Below are 24,975 nucleotides of genomic sequence, written 5' to 3'. Positions count from 1 at the left end.
TAAAGGGACAGCCTGCATGCAGCCATCCCAGGCTGTCATTTCCTCCGTTCCGAGTGCTTGGGAAAAAGCAAGGCGGCGTGCGATGGCGAGACTGAGACATAAGACATCTGTGACAGGTTGGGTTGGGCCTACAGTGTCCCGAGTGAGTGGCCTGGGAGTGTGCGTGCATGCGTAATCTGCAGGCTGCTGCTTTCGGCCGAGTAAGAGAAAAAAGAAAAGAAAAAGGAGGCAAGTCTTGTTTGTTCTGATTAAATACCTGTACAGAGTATCCGTATTATTCCGCTAAAAAATAAAGCCACAACCTAACCACAGATGTCGTGACACCTCGACACCGTACCGTACCGTACCGTACCGTACTGTACCGTAGTCCGGACAGGTTGCATGCATACAGCGAGTGAAACCTGACACTGCCTCTTTGTCTCTTTGCCTCTTTGCTCTTTACTCTGCGGCGGTCTCGTCCGCACTCGAGTAGAAGTTGCTCGTCGCCCAGCCATTAAGCACGTTGTAATGCTCCAGCGGTGACGTCCCGGACAGTTGCTCGTAGTGCACTCTCGTCTCACCGCAAAATTGCGTATTGTTGTACACCTCCAGGCACTTGTTCTGCATCACCGACGCGATCTGGAATCCGGCCTCTCGGCCCTCGAACCAGGCCCCGTGCAGGAACCCAAAGTACTCGGCACTCGTGGCCTCGCCGGCAAACCAGAGACGGCCCGTGTTGGCGCGCAGGTTCTGGTGCATCTCCAAAGTCGTGCCGGCCGGCCAGTTGGAGTAGCTTCCGTAGGCCCACGGTGTCTTGGTCCAACGCGGGTACATGAAGGCCGTCGGCTCCGGGATGCTCACGTTGGGATACATGGCTCGCAGAACTTCCATGACTTCGGCCTGGGTCTGCTCGTCCGTCTGCTGCTCGACGCGGTACGAGCCGTCGGCGACGACGGTGACGAAGATGATGTTGGACCCTGGCATGAAGCCTTCGGTCGACAGAGACTGGAAGACAGGATACCAGCCGCGCCTGTTGGGGGACGCGTACAGGAAGTATTGCGTGTCTTGGGGCCAGAAGGTCTCGTTGAATTGTAAGAATATTTTCGTGTACGTGCCCATGGTGAATTTTTGGATGGAAGTGCGTTTCCACTGCGGCAGCTCGGGCTCAAAGGTTACGGCGTCGTTCTGGAGCACGCCGACGGAAAAGGTGCAGATTGCGTAGGCCGCCGACACGCAGCTGCCGTCGTCACTGTGGATGGTGACACCGTCATCTGAATAGGTAATATTTGTGACGTGATTGTTGAGGCGAAGTCGAGGGTCGTCCTTGCCTAGAAATGCAGCGGCTTCCTGTTTGATAATGTAGTTGTAGCCGCGGGGATCAATGACAAGGTTGTTTTCGTCGCTGAACTGGTTGAAAGATAGATTCGAACCTGCGACACCAAAGATCAAAGACGACTGCTCTGGCGGCGCGGCACTCTCCCAATCTGTCGCAGAATGAGTGTTGGTTAGCGGGCGGACAGGACAGGGCGAGCAAGGGTAGGGCACTGCCATCAGGGCATCTCATCTCATCTTACCCCAGTTCCACCATTCAACAGCCTGCGCAGCCATGTCACTGTGCTTGGGCTTCCATCCCGCCAATGCCATCCCTGTACGAGCCGTCTCATCCTGTAAATTCTCCGCGAGGAGGCGTCCGGCGCGCGCCGAGGCTTTGGCGTAGGCTGTGGCGTATTGCTCATTCAAGTCCATGAAATCAGCAGGCCCGGTTTCGTTATAACTCAGAATGGAGCTGTAGTTGGAATACGTATTTTTGAGCCCGTGCTTCTTGGCCTGCAAGATGAGACGATGCATGTTAGTGATGCGCCCGCTTGTCCTCTCCCACCCCCTGGACAATCTCTGGACAGGTCAACTTACAAGGCTCCAAATGGGGTTCTCTGATGCGACAAGGGTCAGCATCAGCATCTTCGGTAATGAAACCTTTCCTCTCCCCCCCCGCATGGCACGTACCTGGCCCGCCAGGGCGACCAAGGCCCTGGATCTACACAGCTGAGTGTCAGTTCAGTAACTACCTACCAGCGACGGCCCGTGCCGAGCATCCATCCCAACTCACCCAATTGGCACCCAGCTCAACAACATAGGGCGAGCCGTCTTCCTGCTTGCCAAAGTCTGCATGTCGTGCTCGACCACCGAGTCCATCATTGTACTCGAGAATCATGAAGTCCGTTATCGAATTGTTCGTGAGGGCTTGCTGTATTGTGTTGTCCTGTTAGCGGGCGCATCCGCTGCAGGATACCTGTGTACCCAGGTACGGATAGTAGTTAGAGTGCCACCTACAGCGGCCGCAACTCCAGCCATGCCGCCACCGCTAAAAATCATCCCGTCAGTGGCCGCTTCCAGCATCTTCAGGTCAGAGACAGGAGGGCTCTCACAGAATGGCGACAGTGGTTCTTGTGCATGATCCATCAGTGGAATTCCTCGCCACAAGCCCGACAGCAGGGGCCGCGAGGCTGGCCACAGCAATAGCCGTAGCGATATGACCAAGAGTGGGCATTCTGGGGAAATATCTGCAGATATTTGCAAATATTTGTTTTGCTTTGTTCGATCTCGTCTTGGTCGGTCGTCGTCGTCAAGAAATGGCGTTACTCCCCACCACTTCATATACTCGTCCGCTCAGCGAGCCTCCTTCCCCTTGATAACGGCGCCCGCGGGCTGTCCTGAAGCCTCAGGGCGTCGATAGATTGACCGCTCCAATTCCGTCCGCGGATCCCGTTGTTCGATAGCGCCCAGCTGGAGGCGGGGGGGATGCAGATGTACGGGCGCACCAGCTCGAGATGATGATGATCCGCGATTAATTGCAGGCGGGGAGCAGCACGCCGTTTTATATCACACGAGTTCAGTTCACAACTGTCCGAGACAACGAGGTCAGCGAATACGATGCTAGCTGAAATTGCTGAAAACAGGAGTCGAGGAGCTGAAATGCGACGCGGTCTCAGTCCTCAACACGTACAGATTCGATGAACGAGCTTCAACCCGACCAAGATGATCGCGGGATCTGCGCCCCGTCAATTCAAGCTTGGCGGCACGCATTAGACTCATTAGACTAGACGGGGCACTTGTAGTGTAAGGCGCTGATGGGCTACCTGCCCCATTCGGACCAAATCATCGGATTTCGGCGAGGGTTCAATGGGAAGGCGCATCCTTAGTCCTTACAAGCATCATCTTGGCTTATCGCTACGACTTGGTAGGTAGGAACCGCCAGTGTTGAATGTTCACCGCACCACTTACCATATCTCTCACCATATCACTCACTAACAAAGTGCAGCCTTGCATTCCGACGGGTCCCAGTCCGTCCTGCCGATTATTACGCCGCCTGCGTCGCCGATCTGTACACCCACCATGCCTGTCAGAGCAGGCTACCAATAATTGCTGGTGGCTGTCATCATATGTAACCCAACCCTTCCTCGCCAGTCGGCTTTCCCTTCTTAATTTCTGCCTTTTAACTCCGAACACAACACAAACATCCTTACTTTATTGACCAGAAACATCATGCCCAAATCGAGCATGCAACAAGATGACGCCCAGCTGGCCGCCCTGGGCCACAAGGCGGAGCTGAACCGAAACTTCTCCATGCTGTAATAATCCCATCCCCCCCTGACCGACTGCTGGCCCTTGCCGTTTTAGGAGTCTCGGAAAGAAAGCTGACCTGGTTGTTGATTAGTTCCATGCTTGGACTGGCCTTTGCCGTGCTAAATGTGAGTTTCCGTACTTTTATGCCAAGACTATGCGATAGGCCGAATTGGGGAAGCTTGTTTGATCATCAATACGACGAACCTTTTCTTGACTGACTTGGCACAAACTCGACTAGTCTTGGACTGCACTATCTGCGAGTCTCAGCGTGAGCTTGTCCTCTGGCGGCAGCACCAGCATCGTCTGGGGTGAGCCACCCACACACACACCAAGACAGGCCAGCCAACCTTTACGAATCATCCAGACTAACAATCTGAAATCTTCAAGGCCTGGTAACTGCGGGGATATGCAACCTCTGTATCGCGACATCGTTGGCGGAGTTCCTATCTGCATATCCAACGTACGTGGCCTTGATGCATCTCGGGAATGTACTTCCCCGGCTCACTGCATGTATGTCTAGGGCTGGCGGTCAATACCACTGGGTTGCAGGCAAGTTCACCTCCCGGCCTCCGAGTACAGCCTCAACTGACACATGCATTAGCGAGTATGAATAATTCGTATTTCCTCTATATCTCATGTCCGTGGCTAATAACAGATATAGTCTCCTGGCCACAATGGGTGCCCATCCTGTCGTGGGTGACTGGCTGGGTGAATGTCGTCGGCTGGGTAGGAAGCGCGCCGCTGCCCTTTACCGAGAAATTGAGACAACTCATTGACCGTTGTCGCCCCAGGTTGCTCTCGTCGCCACCAATGCGCTGCTCTCCAGCCAGTTGACCCCCCCTGGATAATTGCACGTTTGCCTGACTTGGACGGCACAGGGATACCAAGTCGCGAATTGGCAGCAGTTCCTCATCTACATTGGCTTCACGCTCATCGCGTTCCTCCTTAATGCGTTTATGAACTCTGTCCTGCCCAGGATTTACAAGGGAGCGCTCTTCTGGTCACTGGGAGGATTCGCCATCGTGTCCATCACAGCCCTGGCTTGCGCATCGCCCAATTACAATTCCGGCAAATTTGTCTTTACAGAATTCATCAACCAGACTGGATGGCCTGATGGCGTCGCTTGGCTTCTTGGAGTAAGCGCTGGAATAGCATGAGATAGATGCGTTGTCCCTGGACACCACTGACGAATTCTCCAGCTTCTTCAGGGCGGGCTCGGCCTCACAGCTTTTGTAAGTTCAGAAATGATGAGTCCAAACAGGCTTGTAAAATCTGACTATTTGTTCACTAGGATTCTGTTGCGCACATGATTGAGGGTGCGTATTGTTGCATCGACCTGACTGCCCTCCTGGCCACTGACTCATAAATCCAGAAATCCCGCAGCCGTCGAAAAAAGGACCCAAGATCATGGTCGGCTGCATCGGCATCGGCATCTTCACCGGCTTCGTCTTCCTCGTTGTCATGCTCTTCGTCGCCGGCGACATCCAGCAAGTCATCACCTCCGGCGCCGGGCCCCTTCTTCAGATCCTCATCAACGCCACCAGCAACACCGCCGGCGCCATCTGCCTGCTCATGTTTCCGCTCGTGTGCCTGGCCTTTGCCACCATATCCGTCATGACGACGAGCAGCCGGATGATATTCGCGTTTGCGCGCGACGGCGGCCTCCCCGCCTCCAAGTTCCTGGCCCGGGTGCACCCCCAGCTGGGCCTGCCCCTCAACGCGCTGGTGCTCACCTCCGTTGTCGTCATAATCTTCGGCCTCATCAACATTGCCTCGACAAAGTGAGGACGTCCCGTTCTCAAATCGCAAGCACGCTAACTGACGGTCAACTCTAGTGCCTTCAACGCCATCATCTCCGCCGCCGTCGTCACCTTGGATCTCTCGTACGCCATGCCCATCGCCGTCAATTGCCTGCAGGGACGCAACACCTTGCCCGATCGCGACTGGAAGCTGCCGACGTGGCTTGGATGGACCTGCGACGTCATCGCGCTGTCGTACATTGCCATCACCACTGTCCTCTTCGTATTCCCGCCGGAACGACACGTCACTGGCAGCAACATGAGTATGTGCATCCTGATCCCAGGCTGAACCAGTGCTGACGCGGCTCCAGACTATTGCATCGTAGCGTTTGCCATTATCCTGGCCATCTCGGTCTTCCAGTGGATTGTCGATGGGCGCAAGAACTACGCCGGGCCACGGATCGACGTTGCCGTGGCGGGCATGCCTATAGTTTCCAAGGAGGAGGAGGAGACTGCGCATGCGGTGGAGAACAAGCCTTGAGGGAAGAGTACCCGTCATTCATTTTCTTGCTACAGTCAAGCGATCGCTGAAATGCTGAAATGAATCTATATTTTGATCTCAGATCCATGGGGGTATGTACCATAGCAGAGGCTTGCAAACTGGCATGCCTGCCTAGAACCTCTATTTCGAAATGATTATAAATGGTAGCGGCGCCACTCGTACCATTCGTAGCGCCCGACTTTGCGACGGCGCGCATGCCTGTTCTACGACAGGTGGCATCCGTCTTGTTTTCAGGGGTTGAATTATTTTGTTGTCGTTAAAATCTGATAACCTGTTAGTTAAAGCCACCCGAAGGAGTTCCAAGACTTGCCTTATTTCATAGGAGCCCGCCCGCGTCATGTACCGCACCCACTTGACGCTGGAATAGTTGCTCTTCTCAAACACCTTCAGGTACCGCACCAGTAGCCCCGAGCTCGTAAACATGAGCAGGCTGAAATTCAGACTCAGCGGCGGCCGGCTCCACGCGCGCTGGTTCGTCATGCTCGTCAGCTGGGCCTCGGCGCTCAGCACGTACTCGCTCTGCCCCGTGAAGCGCGCAATCTTCCAGACGATGCAGTTCTCGCTGGGCTCGTACCTGGCCTTGCCCTGGGTGCAGCGCTCCACGATCTTGGCCGTGTTGAGCGGCGTCGGGATGCGCACCACGACGTTGGTGGCGAACAGCTTGGGGCCAAAGTTGGCCCGTACGCCGATGCTGTACTCCACCTTGGACCGCCCGACCTCGTTGACGATGGCGTGCACCTTGAACGGTAGGTTGACGTTCTCCGTCGCGCGGTACCGCATCAGCTCGAACTCGCCGTCGGGCGGCACGAAGCTGATGATGCGGTCGCTGTCGAACTTGCCGAGGCGCACGCACTGGTGGAACTGGCAGTCTTCCAGGGTCACGCTGCCCGCGGCGGCCTTGGTCGCCTTGGAGCCGAGCTTGTTGCCGCTTTGCAGCGAATTGAGCCCGTCGTTGTCGAGGAGCAGCCGGTCGTTGAGGCCGAACTTGCACTCGGGCGTGCCGGAGAGGTACGCCCGCATGACGATCTGGCCGGTGACGTCGGCGCGTAGGACCGCGCCGGTCGCCGACATGAGCAGGTTGACGTCTTCGATGACGTCGACGAATGCTTCGTTTTTTCGGTACTTGACGTCCGCCTTGCGCCAGGACAAGGCGCCCGTGGCCTGCATCGTGATCTTGGAGGTGTCTTCTGGTCGCGCCTCGGACTTGACGCCTTCCGTGGTGATGTACATCTTCAACGTGTCCGTTTCGGTGTTTTGAGGGTATCCAAAGTCGATAATTTCTACAAAAAGTCAGCTGAAACGAACAATGTCACGCCCGATGCCGCTCGTTTCTTACCATCTAGCAATTCGTAAACCAAGACAAAGTTGTTCTTGACGGCCTCCTCGTCAAACTTGCCAAAGTAGCCCTTGCCTAGCTGTATGAGGCGGTACAGGAACTCAAACACCAGCGCCGCGTTGGCATTGCTCTTCGTTATCGCGACGAGGTAGATGTTCTCGTGCTTGACGTGGCTGAAGGTGGTGCTGCCGAGCGTCAGGATGGGAGACCGGACCTGCGCGTTGGAGATGACCTGGATGCGGAAGACGTCGGCGAGTCGCGGGCGGCAGTCATTGCGGAAGGCGCGAAAGATGAGGTTCTCGCCTTTTTGATTGAATATCAGCACGCCGGAAAGCATATTGGCGACGTCCCGTGTTGCTGTGATTTGTCGTTGACGGGATCGCGGTGACGAGTCCTTCCCTGAGGGGCATTCAGGGACGGCTTTCTGCCGCGGCCCTTGTCTGGTGACTAAGGCGGTGAAGATGTTGGTTCATCCACAGCAGGCGCTTCAGGGCTCTGCAGCGCTAAATGCCCTGGAGTGACCGCTACAAATCCCGCCGGGGCAAGCGCTAAATGGGAGCTCGATAGAGTGCACTGCCACCACTAGGCATGGAAGCAAGCTGTGTGCCTTGATATAGCTTCACAACAAAGCACAGCAGCACGTTTGCCATTGCCACCCTCCTCGCCATTCACTCCCAGGCGCGATGGCTTCGCTCTTTCCTGCGTCCTTTGTTGACCCTTGGAGAGACCTCATTGGGGCGCACGAAAAGGAGCAAGCCAATGACTTTCCGTCTTACAGCTCAACCGCGCTGGAGCCCCTCATCACCACAAGCACCCCGACAGAGCTCTTCGTCGGAACAGGCCACACCATCTACGAGCGCGCTCTCCTGCCCGCCATCCGCAACGCCAAGCGCTCAGTCCATCTGGTCACCTGCTTCTGGGCCGACTCGCCCACGGCAAACTCGATCCGCGCGACCCTCTTTGAGCTGGCCGCGTCCCGTGCCAGCCAGAGTGACCTGCCAACGCTCCACATCACCATCGGCTTCTCGTCTCGCGGACTGTTCCAAAAGCTATTCCACACCTCTTCGAGAGATGGCCACGTATATCCGCCGTCCGAGTGGAAGGCGCTGAAGCTGCCAGACCAGCAGACGTTAAGAAGCGGGTCGATCGAATTGACTGTCAAGACGCTCTTTTTCTCGCCCATCAGCGTGATGCACCCCAAGTATCTCATTGTCGACGATACCGTGGCCTGGGTTCCTAGCTGTAATATCAGCTGGGAGAAGTGGTTCGAAGGATGTGTTGAGCTGCGTGGCGGCGCAGTAAATTCTCTCCTATCCTTCCATGAGCGCGTCTGGGGATTGGGGACAAGCCAGGGTGCAACGGCCTTTAGCGATGACGCGCAGCCAATTGACGACCCAGCGGAGCAACCAACAGACAGCTCTCTTACTGGAAATACGAATGCATCCCGCATTGGCTCTGCTGATGACTTGTCTCCGACTCAGTCAGTGAAGCTTGCGCTGGGGTCGACTCCTACGATTCTTCTTCCATCATCCCATCATCGAAATCCCGGCTTCAGTTGGATCCCATTTCTGAGGAAACCGAACCCACCAATGACGCCCCTGAACGCTGCGCTTCTGACCTTGTTCGCCAACGCGCAGACAAGCATTGTGCTAGTGACCCCAAACGTCACGGCCAAGCCGGTGATCAACGCAATACTGGCCGCGCTCGTTCGCGGTGTGTCTGTCGAAATCAGGACGAACGAATCCATGATGCTCATCGAGCAGCTCATCACATGCGGAACCACCACCAGTCGCTGCATGAACAAGCTGATGAAGGAATACTCGCGACTGGCCCTCGCACACGCCCGTCGCGCCCAGTCCGACCTCGAGGCCCAGCCCCATCCTCTTGGACAGCTACAAATATTCTACTATCAACACCGCTGGGAAAGAGAGGGCGAGGCAGACGAGCCGGTCGTCAGCCATTTCAAGATGACAATGGTGGACGACAGATACCTCGTGCTGGGCTCGGGCAACATGGATAGGGCAAGCTGGTGGACGAGCCAAGAGCTAGGGATACTGTTTTATGTTCCTGGGTTCAGCGAGAAGGTACTTTGGGAGAGGGCTTTGCGTTGCCGCGGGCGGCGCGCATTCCCACCAGCATAATAAATGGACCGCGAGGTGTTGGCGCGGAAGCTACGTGGCGGCTGCTGCATCGCTAGTCAATGGTTTGCAGGTATACGTTCCGCGAGCGTCTTCGGAACAACCTGTTTCTTGATCAAACTCTAGCTATCAAGCAATTTCACAAAGAAACGAATCTATTTACAAGATCCACCAACCCCATCGTGCACCCGTGTTCTCCTCACGCACACAGACAAAATCTTAGAAGAAGACGTGCGCGATGCGTCTCCACCTAGGCCAAGAAGCAACTTGGGCGCGGTGGGCGTTGATTTCCTCCCAGTCAAGTTCGCGTCGACCGGTATCGACGTCGATCTGAGACAGCCTGAGGAAGCCCTGGCGTTTCCAGAGATATCCAACGGCCCAGAAGAAGAGAATGACCGGCGCGGCCAGGTATGACTGGAAGAAGGACTTGGCCGTGCCGAGGCCGGTCTCGCCGATCGGGGCAGCGACCGCGGTGTAGAACTGGACTTCTGTTAGTACGCTCTTCTCACAATTGTTTCATGAAATGCAGAGTCATACCTGAGCCATGAGCACGACGATGTTCAGGAAGAGTCCGAGATACGAGCCCCAGATGCCGCAGGCGGCGCGGAAGGGGATCTCGTCGACTGTGTGGCCCTGGTACTTCCACGCGTGGCGGAAGCGGATGTGGGCGAGGCAGACGGACCCCCAGGTGAAGAGGGCGGCGAGGCCGGAGATGGCCTGCAGCCAGGAGAAGACGACCGGGCCGGTGGCGTCGAGGCTGACATACGCGATGCCGCCGCAGAGGATGATGAGGATGACGGAGAAGAGCGGGCGGCCGGACTTGTCAATGTAGGTGAAGAGCCGCGGGGCGTAGCCCTGCTGGGCCATGGCGGTCAGGGTGCGCGAGCCGCCGTAGACGCTCGACACGCTGATGGAGAGCACCGAGATGAGAATGGTGACGTTCATGAAGCTGTCGAAGCCCTTGAGGCCGGCGTACTTGCCGACGAGGACAAAGGGCGAGGCGTGCGGGTCGTCGTAGGCGCCGGCGTTGAGCAGCTCCTTGTCGTTGTATGGGATCAGCAGGCCAACGAAGAAGAGGCCGAGGATGTAGAAGAGGGTGATGCGCCAGAAGACCTGCTTGATGGCGCTGGGCAGCGCCTTGAGCGGGTTCTTGGCCTCGGCGGCGGCCAGGCCGACGAGCTCGGTGCCGGAGAAGGAGAAGGCAGCGGTGACGAAGACGGAGCAGAAGCCCTTGAAGCCGTTGGCGAAGGCGCCCGGGTCGTACCACAGGCTGGCGCCGATGTAGTGGTTGTAGCGGCCGTCCGAGGGCCCGCCGCCGAGCACGAGGACCAGCGCGATGATCATGAAGATGACGGTGGCGGTGAGCTTGAAGAGTGCGGAGAAGTACTCCTCCTCCGCGTAGCCGATGGCACCGAAGACGTTGACGATGACGATGACGACGAGGAAGACGGTGATCCACACGGCGATGTTGATGTCCTGGTTCCAGTACTGGATGGTGATGCCGCAGATGGTGAGCTCCAGCGGGAGCACCGACGCCCACTGGAAGACGTAGTTCCAGCCCATGGCGAAGCCCCAGGACGGGTCGATGAATCGGGCGGAGTAGACGTAGAAGCTACCGGACACGGGATACATGACGGCCAGCTCGCCGAGGGCATGCACTGGGAAGGTGTTAGTGAGGCAGGATGAAGCGTGAAGTAGAGCTTTGCTTGCCGACGTTGAACATCATGACACCAATGATTAAAAAGTCGATAAATAGCGAACCAGGGCCCTAATCCAAAGTCAGCTTTTTTTTTTTTTTTTCGTTTTATTCGGATTCATAGATGATGCGCTTACACCGTTGGAGAGGGCACTGCCGGAACCAACAAAGAAGCCGGCACCGATGGAGCCGCCGATGGCAATCATGTTCAGATGGCGCTGCTTCATAGGCCGCTCCAGCTCGACGAGGCCGGGGCCGTAGTGAGCGCACTTGAAAGACTCAACGTTCAGGCCGGTCCTGGTCATGAAGTCCGGGTGAGGCTGCACGGAGGCGACCTGGTTGAGGACGGCGCTGTGGCCGTGACCCTCGGTCACGACCTGGCCCTTTTCCGCAGAGCCTGCATCCTCTTCTTTCCACGTCATGGTCTCTTTTCTTTTTCTTTGTTGTGCTTGCCGATATTGCTAGAGAGAAAGGAATTACCGCAGATGCAAAAATTCAAGATTTGGATCGGGTTGTTTGTCGGAGGAAGCAAACAGGCGTTGCACATGCAAAACACACAAAGATCCTGTGCCAGCTTGCGGAGAGGCTTACGCAGGGTTCACCGGACAAAGATAGGGGAGAAGGAGGGGGGCAAGGTACTTTTATCTAGACTTGGTCTTCTAGAAGCTTGATGGCGAGGATCCCTACATTGTGCTTGCATGGGCCGGATAAGAAAGAAGGGTGCGCCACCGCGCAAGTGGCTCCTAAACGACCGGACCTAATAAACGACTCGCGCGGCATTGTGTATGTATGTATGTAGTAGTTGATAAGTTGTATGGTGTTGGAGACGAAAGGGAGGCAAACTACTAAGCTAAAAGCGAGCAGGACGCCCAGCGCCACGCACCAGCGAACCAAGGCAGCTAGGCCCCGTGGCTTGCTTCAACTGGGGAGGTGGCCTCCGGGTGCATTCACGGAAATTGACATCTATCTTTGGATCCTTGGCGATGGCTTTTCGCCTTCGGGGCCGATGTCTGTTCACCGCCGACAGAATCGAGACAGAACAGATAGATGGTTTACCACGACCTGGTCCACAGATCCAGATGCAGAAGGAACGAGAATCAACGGCCGCCCGCAGAGTCGCCTGGTTGCGACCCCAGCTACCCCACGTCGCCCGCTGAGAAACTTGGGGGAAGCAAAAAGGGAAGAAGGAGGAAGTAGTCCGCCGTAGCGACCGGCCCATGCGGAGGAAAGGGAAAAAGGGTACCCACGCCGATCCCATGGGGGCCCCCCCCCCCCTCGACACCGGCCTAGCCGCTCAGTGGTGCCCGCTCCGGGAAGGCTGTGGAGAGGGAGGTGCGCCACGCGGCATCATTCATCCGAGAAGGAACTGGCCGGGCGATGGGCTTGTCAGGCTGGCTAGCTGGGCTGGCAGAGCTAAACCACGTTGCGGCAAGGCGTGGTGAGCATGATGCCGAGTTACCCCAAGTTCAGTGGTGTACTCCGTGGTACTCCGCAGGCCGTCATCAACATGCTAATTTACAATGTCCATGCCGCTGCCCCCATGTCAGTGTCTAGAAAATGCCCGGGTAAGGAAGGGCTTGGTGAGGCGGGCACAACAAGTTCCTCGCAGATGCACGCACGTCTGCCTTCCTAGTGGACCGGGGAGACGAGGGCCGTGGCGGGATGATGCCTGTCTGTATGCAGGAGTTGATTGCCCACGGCGCGCGTGTGGACTCGTGAGATTGCGACAAACGTGGTCGTTGCGTCATGCGAGTTGTGCTGGTCCGCGGGAGGCGGGCGAGAAGAAACTTAATTTTACACTCTGTCTAGATAAACTTGATTCTTATCGGGCCATCGCCGTAACAGGAAGTCCCTCGTTCGCCACTGGTGACAGCCAGCATGTGAGGGCACATGCGAGGCACTCTATTGATTAGTTCGCCACTGGTGACAGCCCAGTATGTGAGGCACATGTGAGGCACTCTATTAATTAGTTCGCCAGCTAGCGAAACCAACTAACTATACGGAGACTTACAAAAGGCCGTAGGGATGGATGCAGCTATATTCCGCAGCTTGCTAGTCTACTGTAGCGCCAACAACGTCCGCAATCAGGCTGAGGATACCATCCAGCTAGCCCGTTCCATCTATGTAGGTTCATCAACAAGAACACCGAAGCTATGCATTGGCCTCTCTGCACTGCTGCAGCGTCTTCTTCTGCTTGCCGTTTTCGTCGAAATTGCCCTCGTCCAGCCAGGCCTCAAAGCCAGCCTCGATCGCCGGCCACTCGTCGTCCGTGATGCTGAACCACGCCGTGTCGCGCCTCCTCCCCTTGACAATCATGTGTTTCCTTCCCTCGTCAGCGAGACCTTTTGCGCATGTTCTGTCGCCCAAACTTTGCCCTTACCGAAAGATGCCCTCAAACGTGAACCCCAGACGCGACGCCGCGGCCAGGCTCGGCGCGTTGAGCCGGTTCGCCTTCCACTCCACCCTCTGACACCCCATGTCCTCGACCGCGTGCCGGAGGAACAGGTAGAACGCCTCCGTCGCCTGCCGCGACTTGACGAGCGCGCCGCCCAGGATGACGCTGCCGATCTCGACGCGGCGGTGGTCCGGCACGGCGGCCATCAAGGACATCATCCCGACGGGCTCCGAGGCCGGGTCTGAGAGCGGTCCGGAATACACGGCGTAGAAGAAGGGGTCCTGCTGCGCGGACCATGCCGCGATGGACTGCGCGCACGACTCGGCGGTGGGAAAGCCGCTGGTCATCATGTACGTCCAGCGCCAGAAGTTGTCCTCCCCGCCGAGGTGCTTGTAGAGGCTCGGCGCGTGGGAGGGATCGAGTCGTCGCAGGCCGGTGTACCGTCCGCAAAGGTCGACTCCGGTCGGCAGTTGCGCGCGTTTGGTGGAAACGAGCTCCCCGACCGGTTGTTCCATTTTGTTGATGATGTGTAGAAACTATGCATCTCTGGCACTGTAGGCAGCACCCGTCAACCAAGATAGCTTCCCCGTTCGACTCATAATGACTCAAAATATACATACACAATTATCACTCAATTTTTTCATGGCAGAACTAGTGTTAATTCTGTACTATTTGTTTTTGATGGAAATTCGGACAAGACTTGCCTGTCTGCTTGTCTGTGCCGTCCTGGCTGTACTCAACCTTGTTGGCTCAGCTGTAGGGTAGGAGAGACGAGCAGCTTATTACAGGGGGCCCCCCCGGACGCCCCGGACGCCCCGGACGCCCTGGCCCACGGGTACCCCGGATTTTGAAGACACCGTTACGCAGACCGGCTCTACCCAGTGCAAAAAGAGTCATGTCATGGCCCAAACTTTTCGGGACGATTCATCCACTTTTGCAGGGCAAGATCGCGCCCGGAGTTTAAGATGATCCAGTCGGAGAATTCCTTCGTAATCGCTCCGCGGGAGAATGCCCAAGTGACATCACCGGTAGAGCCACCAATGTAGATGCGTTGAGGTGCGGGAGTTGAACTCTAATAACTGATATAGCCTAAAGTAAACGACATATGACATCCGAGGGGAACGGGTAGATGAGCCAATCATGCATCGCAGTTCAGGCGGGGTGCGGTCTTTGATGAGGTGAACTCGCCCTGTCAAGCCGTGAATAAAGAGGACGTGGCCGCGCAGCGCATCAAGTGGTTATTCACGAACCAGAACAATTCAACAACACTCCAAGAAACAAAAACACACACCGAAAATGCCCTACTACGAAGTCAGCCACTCCTACCCCCTAACCGGTGCCCAGAAGCAAGATCTGGCCCGCGCCCTCACCCACAGCCACATCAAGGCCTTCAACACGCCGTCCATGTTCGTCAACGTGCGCTTCATCAAGGAGGACCCCTCGCAGGAGAACATCTTCGTCGGCGGCGAGCTCGAGAACAAGACGTACAACGGCATCGTCGGGTACGTGCGCACCTCTGCGGCGCGGACCAAGGCCGACTTTGACCGGCTCGCCGCGGAGTTTGAGGAGGCGTGGTACGCCGTCGTCGGCAGCGGGACGGCCGACAAGGGCAAGCACCCGTACCTGACGCAGGATGCCGAGGTCAGGCTGCACGTCATCGGGCTGCTGCCGATCGTGACGGCGCGCGAGGCCGGCTTCGACATCCCCGTGGCGGGCGAGGAGGCGCCGTGGGTGCGCGAGAAGCTCCCGGCGTTCAAGGAGCTGGCCGAGGACGGACACCCGGGGTTTGTGAAGCTGCTGTCCGAGGTCAAGGCGGTGACGGGCGGTGCAAGCGTTTGACGGGTGGGTTGGTGCAGGAGAGCATCGGAAACGTCCAGATTGTCAATCCAGCATTAGGTAGCCATGGCGCTAATATGCGTTTCGAGTGTCAACCCGCCCACGATTGGTGACTATGGCAGCCGATAGTGAATACGCTGTTGGAGCAAGTGGCGTATGTGAATGAACTGCCAGAATTCCATGAATGTGTAGAAAAAAGGTGAAACCAAAACATAAAGCTGTGTTAATAAAAGATAGACGGCCAAATGGTTGAATTATCATCGCTTTTGGTTGTTCTGATGGAGCTCGACGTTTTGTCGAAGCTTGGACAACTTCACGATATGCCTCAGGAATCAAAGGGCAATTTAGAAGGGTAATCAAGGTCGGATGAAGAAAGTCAAAACGGCAATAACCAGCCTATGCATATCGATTAGTGATTAGTCCAGCCTGCGTTCTACGGCTTGCGCACTAACCCGTAGGTGTGCAACAACTCCGCTTAGTGTTGAAGGCTTCTCGATAATGAATAGCCGAGATGATGTTGGCGCGGTTTCATAGGAAGCCTTAACTGGAGAAATCTCTTCAATGCCACCTGAATCTATCGTGATACGGATATATTGCGAATCCGTTAGCGGCTCGTCGCGGAGAGTTGGCTCTCGATAGCGATGCCAATACTGGATATCGCCGAGGCGCAGGATGCGGGTTTTCAAGGTCGGGGCAATCTGTAAGCTAGTAGCCCGCTTAATGACAGTTAGATACCGCCATAATAAGCTAGGTCCGATGAAACTAGCAATTATTTCTATTAATTCTGGGAACAGGCGCTCTATTATAGGTAGATGTAACTGTTCGCTTAGGAGCAGCAGATCGCCTACTTCACGTCGGCAAGTCAAGTATAGATGATCAGAATGCCTCCATGGGTGCATACTAGTGGATGCTCGCCAGAGCCGATGATATTTGTCGGGAACGGCACATCGTCGCGAAAACAGTTGGAAGCAGTCGTTATGAATCGTCGCTGTCTCGGGCTGCGCAAGGCAATAGCTGCAACTAGGGTACCTGCAAAACTTGACGTCAAGCCGAGCCCCTTGTTCGCAGTAACCATGACTCGTGTATTTCTGCGCATCGTAGCATTTGATGACATCCCCGCGGCAAGTGACTCGAGAAATCGGCTGGTTGGCGGCGTGTATGTAGTGGCATAATCGGAAATGCTTACGCGCGATGAGTTTCTCGCCTGCTTGGAAGGGCTCGTGGCAAGCACCGCATTGCGCTTGGATGTGGACATGAGGTATTTCCGGTACATTCGGTGTTCTGCCAGGCATTTTCAGCTGCTTAATGCGCTGGCGGAAGTTTGCATAACAAATGTATGGCAAAGAAAGGGGAGTTGGATTGACGATTGCGTACCGTACACGCGCTAAAATAGGGTGGTGGTAATGTGGCGCGTGGCTGTGTTGCTGCAAGTGGCTGCAAGAACATTAAAAGAAAATCTATGTATACTGTCCAGGACCGGCCCGCACCAAAGGGAGCCTTGGTATAGTTATCCGGTAACTTACCTGGTACATGAGGATGCCGTCCTGCGTGACGGTTAGTAGTATCTGCCATTGTCTCCCGGATTTAATTTATTATTCTCATGGGCCTTCCCTTGGGCGCCCGCCCTGAGGTCCTCCACCTGCTTCAGGACGTACTGTACGTCCTCTTCGCCCCGCGAGAGATGCTCGTGCAGGCGCTCGGCCAGCACGCCAATCTCCGCGGCGGAGGAGGGCAGCGGCTCATCTGCTGTGTACGTCTACCTCTGCACGATGGTGTCCCCGACTGCTCAACGAATAGACGTGCCGGGTTTTCTGTAGCGCCACTAATTCAGTCCAACCGTTAACTTATGTACGTGGAGAACCATCTTGTTACCAGGTGGTGAAGGTGCCACCAGATACGCACGACGGTCTGTGCACCAACGAGGCTCCTTACTGACCTCTGAGTGTCCCGCAGATCGGGGCAATCTTGCAACCCATCGCCTTGGCATCTCAAACCCTGCGTGACCTATAGGCGAAAAGGGGAAACAAACAAGAGAACTTGCCAATTCTTGCAAAATATTCAATCTCATCGGCCTCGCGAAACCATGTCCGTCAAGGCGCCCGATGACTTGGCCGACGCCGACGCCGTTGCCACCGGTAGCGCAAACGACGCGACCGTTGAGCGCAGAGTCGTCAAGAAGCTGGACCGAAACTTTCTCTTCCTCCTATGGTTTCTCTGTGTGTGACCCTGCAGAAAATAAAACAGCTGCCGCCACTGACATTCTCATCTTGCAGTCCTTCTTGCGTTTCTCGATCGCTCCAACATTGGGTGCGTTTGCTCCTCCACAGCTTCATCAACCCCATGCTAACACACCCCCTCATGAAGCAACGCGCGAGTCGCCGGCATGGACAAGGACCTATCGCTGAGCAGCGACCAGTACCAATGGCTGCTGACCGTCTTCTACATCTTCTACATCCTCGCCGAGCCGCTCACCCTCATGTACAAGGTCGTCTCGCCCCGCGCCTGGGTGCCCGTCCTCGTGCTCGGCTGGGGCGTCGCCGCCACCGCCCAGGCCGCCACCCGCTCCTTTGCGGGGATGATGGTCTGCCGCGCCCTGCTCGCCACCTTTGAGGCCGGGTACGGCCCCGGCACCATCTATCTGCTATCATTCTTCTACCTGCGTCGCGAAATTGGACTGCGCATCGGCATATTCTTCTCCGCCGCGCCGCTGGCCACGTGCTTCGCGGGCGCGCTGGCGTACGCCATCACCTCCGGTCACTCCCGCCTGGCCAACTGGAGGCTGCTGTTCCTAGTGGAGGGGATACCGGTGTTGGTGATGTCTGTGGTGACGTACTTTGCCATGCCGAGCTCCCCGCAGGACGCATGGTTCCTCGACGAGGACGAGAAGAGGGTGGCGCTGGCGCGGGGTGTGCGACAGGCGGGCAAGGAGCCTCGCGTGGGTAGGATTAGCTGGAAGGAGACGTTTTCGACGCTCCTCGATTTGAAGGCGTGGATCACGGCCATCATGTATTTCTCCTGCAACGTTTCCTACGCCTCCCTGCCAGTGTTCCTGCCAACCATCCTCGAGGACTTGGGTAAGTTTGTTCTCAGCAGCTCCCCGCGAGACATGCTTTATGTTAACATGCAGCAGGATACTCTGGACTGAACGCGCAAGGCCTATCCGCCCCGCCGTACTTTATATCCTTCCTTGTCACCATCTGCTCGACCTTCATCGCGGACCGAACCCAGCAGCGGGGCCTGACCGTCATCACGCTGGCGCTCATCGCCAGTGCTGGATACGTCATGCTTGCTGCGGCCAGCACCAACGCTGTGCGTTACGCCGGGGTGTACCTCGCCGCGCTCGGGCTCTTCCCGACCATCGCCAACGTGCTGCCGTGGGTGCTCAGCAACCAGGGCAGCGACGAGCGCCGCGGCGCCGGCATCGTCCTGCTCAACCTGGTCGGGCAGTGCGGGCCGCTGCTGGGCACCCGCCTGTACCCGAAGAGCGAGGCGCCAGACTACACCAAGGGACACGCGATATGCGCGGGGTTCATGGGGTTCACGGCGCTGTTGGCGCTGTGCCTCCGGTGCCTCCTGGTGTGGGAAAATCGCAAGCTGGCGCAGAGGTGTCCGGCGGTGGAGGACGAGGAGGACGTGCAAGGCGAGGAGAACTACGGTCCATCTTTTCGATACGTGCTATAGAATGTCTTTACTAGTACAATAGAACGACATTGCATGAGACGATGAACTTGTCATTCTATCCTCAGAACATCGGTTGCTTCATGCCGCCGCCGGTCCTCGCGGAACTCGGCAGCGGTCGCGTCGGCGGGCACAAAGGCGCCGCTGCCGGCCCATTGGCCGTCAGAGTCTTGGAGCGAGAGGAGGCGGGCGCCCCAGCCCGAGGTCTCGATGAGGGCGCGCTCGGGGGCCCAGTGGGCGGGCGGGAGGGAGAGGAGGTCGCGCATGACCTGCCACCGGATGGAAGGGTCGGAGTCGAGCAGCCACTGTATCACGGGGGTTTGTTCCATCGTCGCGTGTATGAGAGGGTTGTGCGTGGGAAATGAGGTTGCGGGCACAACCCGGTGACAATGTCTTCAGGACTAAGCCTCGAGTTCCTAAGTAACGGGGGGGAGGCGCCGTTAAAATAGATCTTTTAGTACAGCAGCAAGTGCGCCACGACGCGGACAAGGTTTTGGGGTTAGATTCCATGACACATCGCCAGACTGGTGTAAATGAGTAAGCCAAATACAAAGTTCAATCCTGTTTTATTGTCCAACTTGGCTGCGACAGAGATTTGCGCCGCCGCCAAGACCAGAGTAAAGATGAGGCTATCACGTACAATCCGCCCAGTTGCCCCGGTCATCAAGCTGGTCATCAAGCACACACTACGATTGCATGATGAATAAGTCATGTAATAATGAGTACACACTACTATTGCATGATAAATAAGTGAGGTTAATATTGAGTACTATAGAATGAAGATAAAATGTTTAATACAAAGAATGAATATTTACAACCCCATCACCGCCCCCTCTATTTGACCGCCTCCTGGTCATAGTACAAATCACACGCATGCGGATGCTGCAGACAATACTTTGGCACCACCGGCGTCGCGCCCACACCACTCGCCACCAGATACTCCCTGAAATTCAGGATCCTCTGCGTCAACGCCGTCGTCCTCTTCTTGCCCGTCTTGGGGTCCCGGTTCCCCGACCACACCAGCTCCGCCAGCGCCGCCGCCCGCGGCCACATCTTGCCGCTAATCACCGTGTCGTCCACCTGCTCCGACCACAGCGGCGCCGCCGCCCCGATGATGTGCTTGGCCTGCGCCTCCGTCAGGTTGGCCGCAAAGTCGTAGTCGTAGATGCGCTGCCAGGTCTTGTACGGCGCGCACCAGGAGCCGCCGATGCCGCCGTAGTTGAACGACGGGGTGGCGCCGGTGGGATCCGGGTTTTCTTGGACGTTGTACCGCGGGTCATTGGTCACGTAGCCGCCGAAGCCGCAGTCGAGGTACAAGAAGTCGGCGCTGGACACGATGACGTCGTACCCGGCGTCGACCAGCTTGCGGATGTTGGTCACCCCGTTGTTCCACGACTGCATGATGACGTCCTTGGACACGTTCTTGGCCGCCGCGTCGGGCGACAGCACCACGTCCTCCCACATGACCACCCGGCGGTCCTTCTTGCCGCCCGTGTTCTTCTCGCTGGTGAAGATGGGCATCGCCGTGTCGACCCAGTGCTGGTTGAGGTCGGAATAGGTGCGGCTGGCGTCCGCGGCGAACCACTCGCGGATGGTGCGGCTAAAGTTGAAGCAGCCCGTCTGCAGCTCATCACCGCCGACGTGGAAGAATTCGTCCGGGAAGCGCTTCGACAGCTCCGCGTACACCTTCTCCACCGTCTTGTACGTGTTGGGGTTGAGCACGTCCAGCTGGCCCGGGTTGGGCTGCACAGCTGTGTGCAGCGGCCAGTTGTCGTTGGACCACCAGCTGTTCTGGCAGGTGACGATGTCCTTGTCGTGCTGCTGCCAGCCGGACGACGAGTGGCCCGGCATGTCAATCTCCGGCATCACGCGCACGCCGCGCGCGCGCGCGTACGCAATCACGTCGGCCACGTCATTCGCAGAATACGTCTCGCGCTCCGAGTAGGCGTCCTTGGTGAACTCGGGGAAGGCGTCGAGGCGCATGGGCCAGGACTGGTCGTCGGTGATGTGCCAGTGCAGGATGTTCATCTTGGACAGCGCCAGGCCGTCAATCTGCTCGCGCAGCTTGCCGACCGAGATGAAGTTGCGGCCCGTGTCCACCATGACGCCGCGGTACGGGTAGTTGGGGTGGTCCTTGACGCTGACGGGCTGCTCGACGACGAGCCCGCCGCGGCCGTCCGAGATGACCATCTGCTGCAGCGTGGTGAAGGCGTGCAGCGCGCCCCAGGCCGTCTTGGCGGTGACCTGCACCTGCGAGGACGACGCGGTGATGTCGAGCGTGTAGCTCTCGTCCACGCCGTGCTTGAGGTCCGCGGTCCAGTCGGCGACCTTGAGGCTGACCTCATTGAGCCAGCGCGAGCCCGAGGAAGCATCGGCGGCGGCGGCGGCCCGCTTAGCATTGCTGCTGGCGTTGCCGTGGCCGGGGAAGGGCTCGAAGACGGGGATGGGCTTCTCGACGGCCTGGGGCACCCAGCGGATGGTGGTGATGGCCTTGAAGGCGCGGTTCCAGGCGTCGTTGACGATGCGCACGTTGTCGTGAGTGCCCCAGTTGGCGTTGACCGTCTGCAGCGACAGGTACCCGACGGGAATGGCGCCGGAGGAGCCCCAGCTGATCTCCTGGGGCGCGGGCAGTGGGTTCACCTGGACCGTGGTGGTGCAGTGGCCGGTGGCCGCGGCCAGCAAGACGAGCAGGGCGGAGGGGAGGGAGCGCATCTTGGTGAGGCTGGCGAGGTGCGAGGTAGGATGCGAGGGAAGAGTTCGCGTCAGGGCGTAGGGACCGAGACTGTCTGGAATTCTTGTTTGTTGATCGTCGGGAACTCCCTACCTTTTGTATTCCAACCCTCCAGGGAGTGTGGGGTTGGACGGGAGCACTTACACCCCTGAGGCACTAACCGGCCCTTGCGGTGAACAATATCAAGCTATGTAACTAGGTTAGTTAGCCAGGTATGTAAGTATCTAGTTAGTTAGTTGCGATGGCAGAGAGCTTTGTCGGGTATGGGGGCCTGGAGGCGGGATGGATGGATGGTCAAGTCATCGGTATCCGATGTAACCCTCCTTCAAGCAGATGGCACGGCAGGCAAGACGGTGAAGACTTGTGCCGTCCTCCGCGAGACCAAGTTCGATGAAGCCTGCATGTATCTCCAAGTTGGTGTATGTATCTAAATCTGGTTGGGAATCCGCCCAAGCACAGACACAAGTCAGATTGTAAGCCCAACGGCCGGAGCGCCATCACACGCAACTTTGTGTCACCAACAGTCAGGATAAACTTTTGCATTTGATGACACACTGGTCTCTCTCTCAAACTTGCAGTCAATGGGAGGTTTCTGTCTGTACGGATGAGACTTGGCGCTGCAACGGTGGCGCTGGCCAGGTGAGATTAAAGGACAGCGGCCTGTCTCGGTCAAACATGTCAGTTTGCGCCACCCGAAGCCCTCTGTCAACGGGAATTTACCCCCATGCCAACAAAATAGACCACGATAGGGCCACCGGCTCATAACTAGATGGGGGGGAAAATCGACTCAACTACCTACCCTGCTAGCTCGTCCTTCAACTTCCTTGTCCAGTAAGATGGCCAACACTAATTAAAAGCATTCCCCAAAAACAACCCCGCCGAATGACCGGCCGGCTGAGTGAGTGCTACGTTACGCCCCCAAGCCCTTTGTAATTGGGGGGTCTTCAGCGGGCATCATGTGCAAGCCCATCCAGCGTCGGCTAGATATTCTCTGGCGACGTCACATACATGCTGCATGCGCCACCCGTCCATTATTAAATCAGTTCATTGTGAATTCAGCCAAGGGCGCGCTACTTGCAAGCTCGTAATTGGGGTTGCTGGTGAACCGTGTTTCTGGCTGCTGTTATGCCGACTGATTACAGGCCCTGGGGCTATTAGCTACAGTAGTTAGTGGCTGCCGTTGCGCCGCCTCTACGGTTTATACAGTACTGCGCTAACTTGCATCCCCCCTTTCACCTATCTATATGTTTGCATATTGATTCTTATTTGGCGTTTACCAACTGCCCATTTTCATCGGGCACGTCTTGGCAGCTGACATGCTCGCCTCGTGTTTCGAGCAAATTGGGCGGCTATTGCAGCACTCCCTCCTTGCCATTCACCAACAACTTGATGTTGCCTTGCACCACGCCACCGAAACAGAGTCGCATGCACAAAGCCGCCTTGAAAGACCAATCCAATCACAACCTCAGCTGGGTATCTGCCCCAGAGCAGGGCTTCAGCAGACAATCTAAGAGGATGGCAAGCTGAATGCAGATTACCTAGCAATACTATGACTTCTGCAACCACAACTTACCGGATGCTGCTCCCGCACATGGTAAAATGACCACGACTACTTTATATTAATGAACTACAGTACCCCACGTCTAGTTACTAGGTACAGTACGTACATAGGTAGTTAGTGACAGCATTGGTCGGATAGCCTTGTACCCCGCACTGTGACAGTGCCGTCCCGCCAGCGACCTGCCCATCACTAATAATAAAGAAACTTCACCATCAATTCCCACGAGCTCGGCAACCATGTCCACCACCACGGACCCGAAATGGAACACGACGCCATGGAACACGCCATTTGCCAACATGGCCCGCCAGGCCATCGACAATAACCTGCCCGCCATCAAGAAAATCAACCACCAAGTACCTCCCCCCCGTCCCCATCCCATCCCCTCCTGGGGCCTCCCCCGCTGACAGCCCGCCTCCAGATACACAGCGACCCCGAGCTCGCCTACGAGGAGCACCACGCCCACGACAACTTCGTCTCCCTCCTGAAATCCCTCGACTTCGCCGTCACGCCCTCCGCCCATGGCCTCGCCACCGCCTTCTCCGCCGAGTTTGGCTCCGGCGGCCGCCTTGTCGTCTTCAACGCCGAGTACGACGCCCTCCCCTCCATCGGCCACGCCTGCGGGCACAACCTGATCGCCGCCGCCTCGTTCGCCGCCTTCCTCGGCGTCGCCACCGCGCTCAAGGGTGCCGGAATCCCCGGCCGCGTCCGCCTCCTCGGCACCCCGGCCGAGGAGGGCGGCGGCGGCAAGCTCCGCCTCATCGAGGCCGGCGCCTACCGCGGGGCATCCGCGTGCATGATGACCCACCCGGGGCCGCAGTACCTCCTCCGCGAGAACATCACCGGCGTCGCCGATGTCAAAATGCTGGCAAACGTCAAGTGGCGCGTGTCCTTTGCCGGACGCGAAGCCCACGCGGCCATGGAGCCCTGGAACGGCCGCAACGCGCTCGACGCCGTCTGCCTCTCCTACAACGCCATCGCCATGCTGCGGCAGCAGATCCGCCCGCACGAGCGCATCCATGGCGTCATCCGGGACGGCGGCGACCGGCCCAACGTCGTCCCCGGCTCAACCTCCGTCGAGTACTACGGTAAGCCAACCCATTCCCTTTCCCAGTCGGCATGCTAACACGCGCCCCAGTCCGTAGCAACACCCTGGCGGCCGCCAAGCGCCTGTGGGAGCGCGTGCAGCTCTGCTTCGAGGGTGCCGCCACCGCCACCGGCTGCCAGGTCAGCTACGAGCCCATCAACTCGTACGCCGACCTCCGCTCCTCCGCGGTGCTCTGTGACGAGTTTGTCAACAACATGCCAGAGGGAAGCGTCTCTCTCAACGAGCCGGCTGACTTCCTGGCGGGCTCCACCGACATGGGCAACGTCACGTACGAGTGCCCGGGCTTCCACGGCGCCTTCGGCATTGACACGGAGCGCGGGCAGGGAAACCACACCAAGCCGTTCGCCGAGGCCGCCGGGCTGGACAAGTCCCTGGATCGGGCAGTGGAATGGGGCAAGGGCATGGCGCTGGTGGCCCTTCGCGTTCTTCTCGATGACAGTTACAATGATGTTTTGCAAGAGGATTGGAAGGAAGACATGAAGCGCGCGACACAGTAAAATTGTCAAATTTTGTTCCCTAATTGCCATCCCAGAGTATCCGCGATGCTCGCTCGGCAGGCGCTAAAATAGAGTTGAAGAATGAACGGTGATCAGGA

General features: G+C 57.3%; 10 protein-coding genes across 10 annotated transcripts; 5 read left to right on the top strand and 5 right to left on the bottom strand.

The window, feature by feature from the left end:
• Positions 1–438: 438 nt before the first annotated feature.
• On the bottom strand, positions 439–2,527 carry ISF_09469 (Amine oxidase; the record flags this gene model as incomplete). The annotated part of the gene is made up of 7 exons (XM_018853071.1): positions 439–1,463; positions 1,554–1,806; positions 1,891–1,910; positions 1,984–2,014; positions 2,087–2,224; positions 2,311–2,341; positions 2,406–2,527. The coding sequence occupies 7 exons, from the start codon at positions 2,525–2,527 to the stop codon at positions 439–441; spliced, it is 1,620 nt and encodes a 539-aa protein (XP_018699752.1).
• A 995-nt stretch (positions 2,528–3,522) lies between these two features.
• On the top strand, positions 3,523–5,883 carry ISF_09468 (amino acid/polyamine transporter I; the record flags this gene model as incomplete). The annotated part of the gene is made up of 9 exons (XM_018853070.1): positions 3,523–3,608; positions 3,695–3,728; positions 3,842–4,063; positions 4,482–4,739; positions 4,803–4,835; positions 4,895–4,919; positions 4,976–5,384; positions 5,439–5,665; positions 5,714–5,883. The coding sequence occupies 9 exons, from the start codon at positions 3,523–3,525 to the stop codon at positions 5,881–5,883; spliced, it is 1,464 nt and encodes a 487-aa protein (XP_018699751.1).
• Positions 5,884–6,160: 277 nt separating this feature from the next.
• Positions 6,161–7,577, bottom strand: ISF_09467 (AP-2 complex subunit mu-1; the record flags this gene model as incomplete). The annotated part of the gene is made up of 3 exons (XM_018853069.1): positions 6,161–6,167; positions 6,248–7,184; positions 7,241–7,577. The coding sequence occupies 3 exons, from the start codon at positions 7,575–7,577 to the stop codon at positions 6,161–6,163; spliced, it is 1,281 nt and encodes a 426-aa protein (XP_018699750.1).
• A 346-nt stretch (positions 7,578–7,923) lies between these two features.
• On the top strand, positions 7,924–9,381 carry ISF_09466 (MmgE/PrpD family protein; the record flags this gene model as incomplete). Its single annotated transcript, XM_018853068.1, has 1 exon — positions 7,924–9,381. The coding sequence occupies one exon, from the start codon at positions 7,924–7,926 to the stop codon at positions 9,379–9,381; it is 1,458 nt and encodes a 485-aa protein (XP_018699749.1).
• A 216-nt stretch (positions 9,382–9,597) lies between these two features.
• On the bottom strand, positions 9,598–11,496 carry ISF_09465 (amino-acid permease inda1; the record flags this gene model as incomplete). The annotated part of the gene is made up of 4 exons (XM_018853067.1): positions 9,598–9,858; positions 9,916–11,036; positions 11,140–11,146; positions 11,212–11,496. 4 exons carry the CDS (start codon positions 11,494–11,496, stop codon positions 9,598–9,600), a joined length of 1,674 nt encoding a protein of 557 aa, XP_018699748.1.
• Positions 11,497–13,225: 1,729 nt separating this feature from the next.
• Positions 13,226–13,984, bottom strand: ISF_09464 (Acyl-CoA N-acyltransferase; the record flags this gene model as incomplete). Its single annotated transcript, XM_018853066.1, has 2 exons — positions 13,226–13,397; positions 13,455–13,984. The coding sequence occupies 2 exons, from the start codon at positions 13,982–13,984 to the stop codon at positions 13,226–13,228; spliced, it is 702 nt and encodes a 233-aa protein (XP_018699747.1).
• Positions 13,985–14,765: 781 nt separating this feature from the next.
• ISF_09463 (Tautomerase) lies at positions 14,766–15,308 on the top strand (the record flags this gene model as incomplete). The annotated part of the gene is made up of 1 exon (XM_018853065.1): positions 14,766–15,308. One exon carries the CDS (start codon positions 14,766–14,768, stop codon positions 15,306–15,308), a length of 543 nt encoding a protein of 180 aa, XP_018699746.1.
• Positions 15,309–17,388: 2,080 nt separating this feature from the next.
• On the top strand, positions 17,389–18,986 carry ISF_09462 (Major facilitator superfamily domain, general substrate transporter; the record flags this gene model as incomplete). The annotated part of the gene is made up of 4 exons (XM_018853064.1): positions 17,389–17,521; positions 17,579–17,612; positions 17,670–18,379; positions 18,433–18,986. 4 exons carry the CDS (start codon positions 17,389–17,391, stop codon positions 18,984–18,986), a joined length of 1,431 nt encoding a protein of 476 aa, XP_018699745.1.
• An 831-nt stretch (positions 18,987–19,817) lies between these two features.
• On the bottom strand, positions 19,818–21,695 carry ISF_09461 (beta-hexosaminidase precursor; the record flags this gene model as incomplete). The annotated part of the gene is made up of 1 exon (XM_018853063.1): positions 19,818–21,695. The coding sequence occupies one exon, from the start codon at positions 21,693–21,695 to the stop codon at positions 19,818–19,820; it is 1,878 nt and encodes a 625-aa protein (XP_018699744.1).
• A 1,816-nt stretch (positions 21,696–23,511) lies between these two features.
• On the top strand, positions 23,512–24,877 carry ISF_09460 (peptidase dimerization domain protein; the record flags this gene model as incomplete). The annotated part of the gene is made up of 3 exons (XM_018853062.1): positions 23,512–23,628; positions 23,694–24,360; positions 24,411–24,877. 3 exons carry the CDS (start codon positions 23,512–23,514, stop codon positions 24,875–24,877), a joined length of 1,251 nt encoding a protein of 416 aa, XP_018699743.1.
• Positions 24,878–24,975: the final 98 nt, after the last annotated feature.

Source organism: Cordyceps fumosorosea, assembly GCF_001636725.1.
Source record: "Cordyceps fumosorosea ARSEF 2679 chromosome Unknown scaffold_50, whole genome shotgun sequence".
Classification (NCBI taxonomy): domain Eukaryota; kingdom Fungi; phylum Ascomycota; class Sordariomycetes; order Hypocreales; family Cordycipitaceae; genus Cordyceps; species Cordyceps fumosorosea.
The sequence above is the reverse complement of the archived record's forward strand: the minus strand, read 5'-3'. Positions and strand labels throughout refer to the sequence as shown.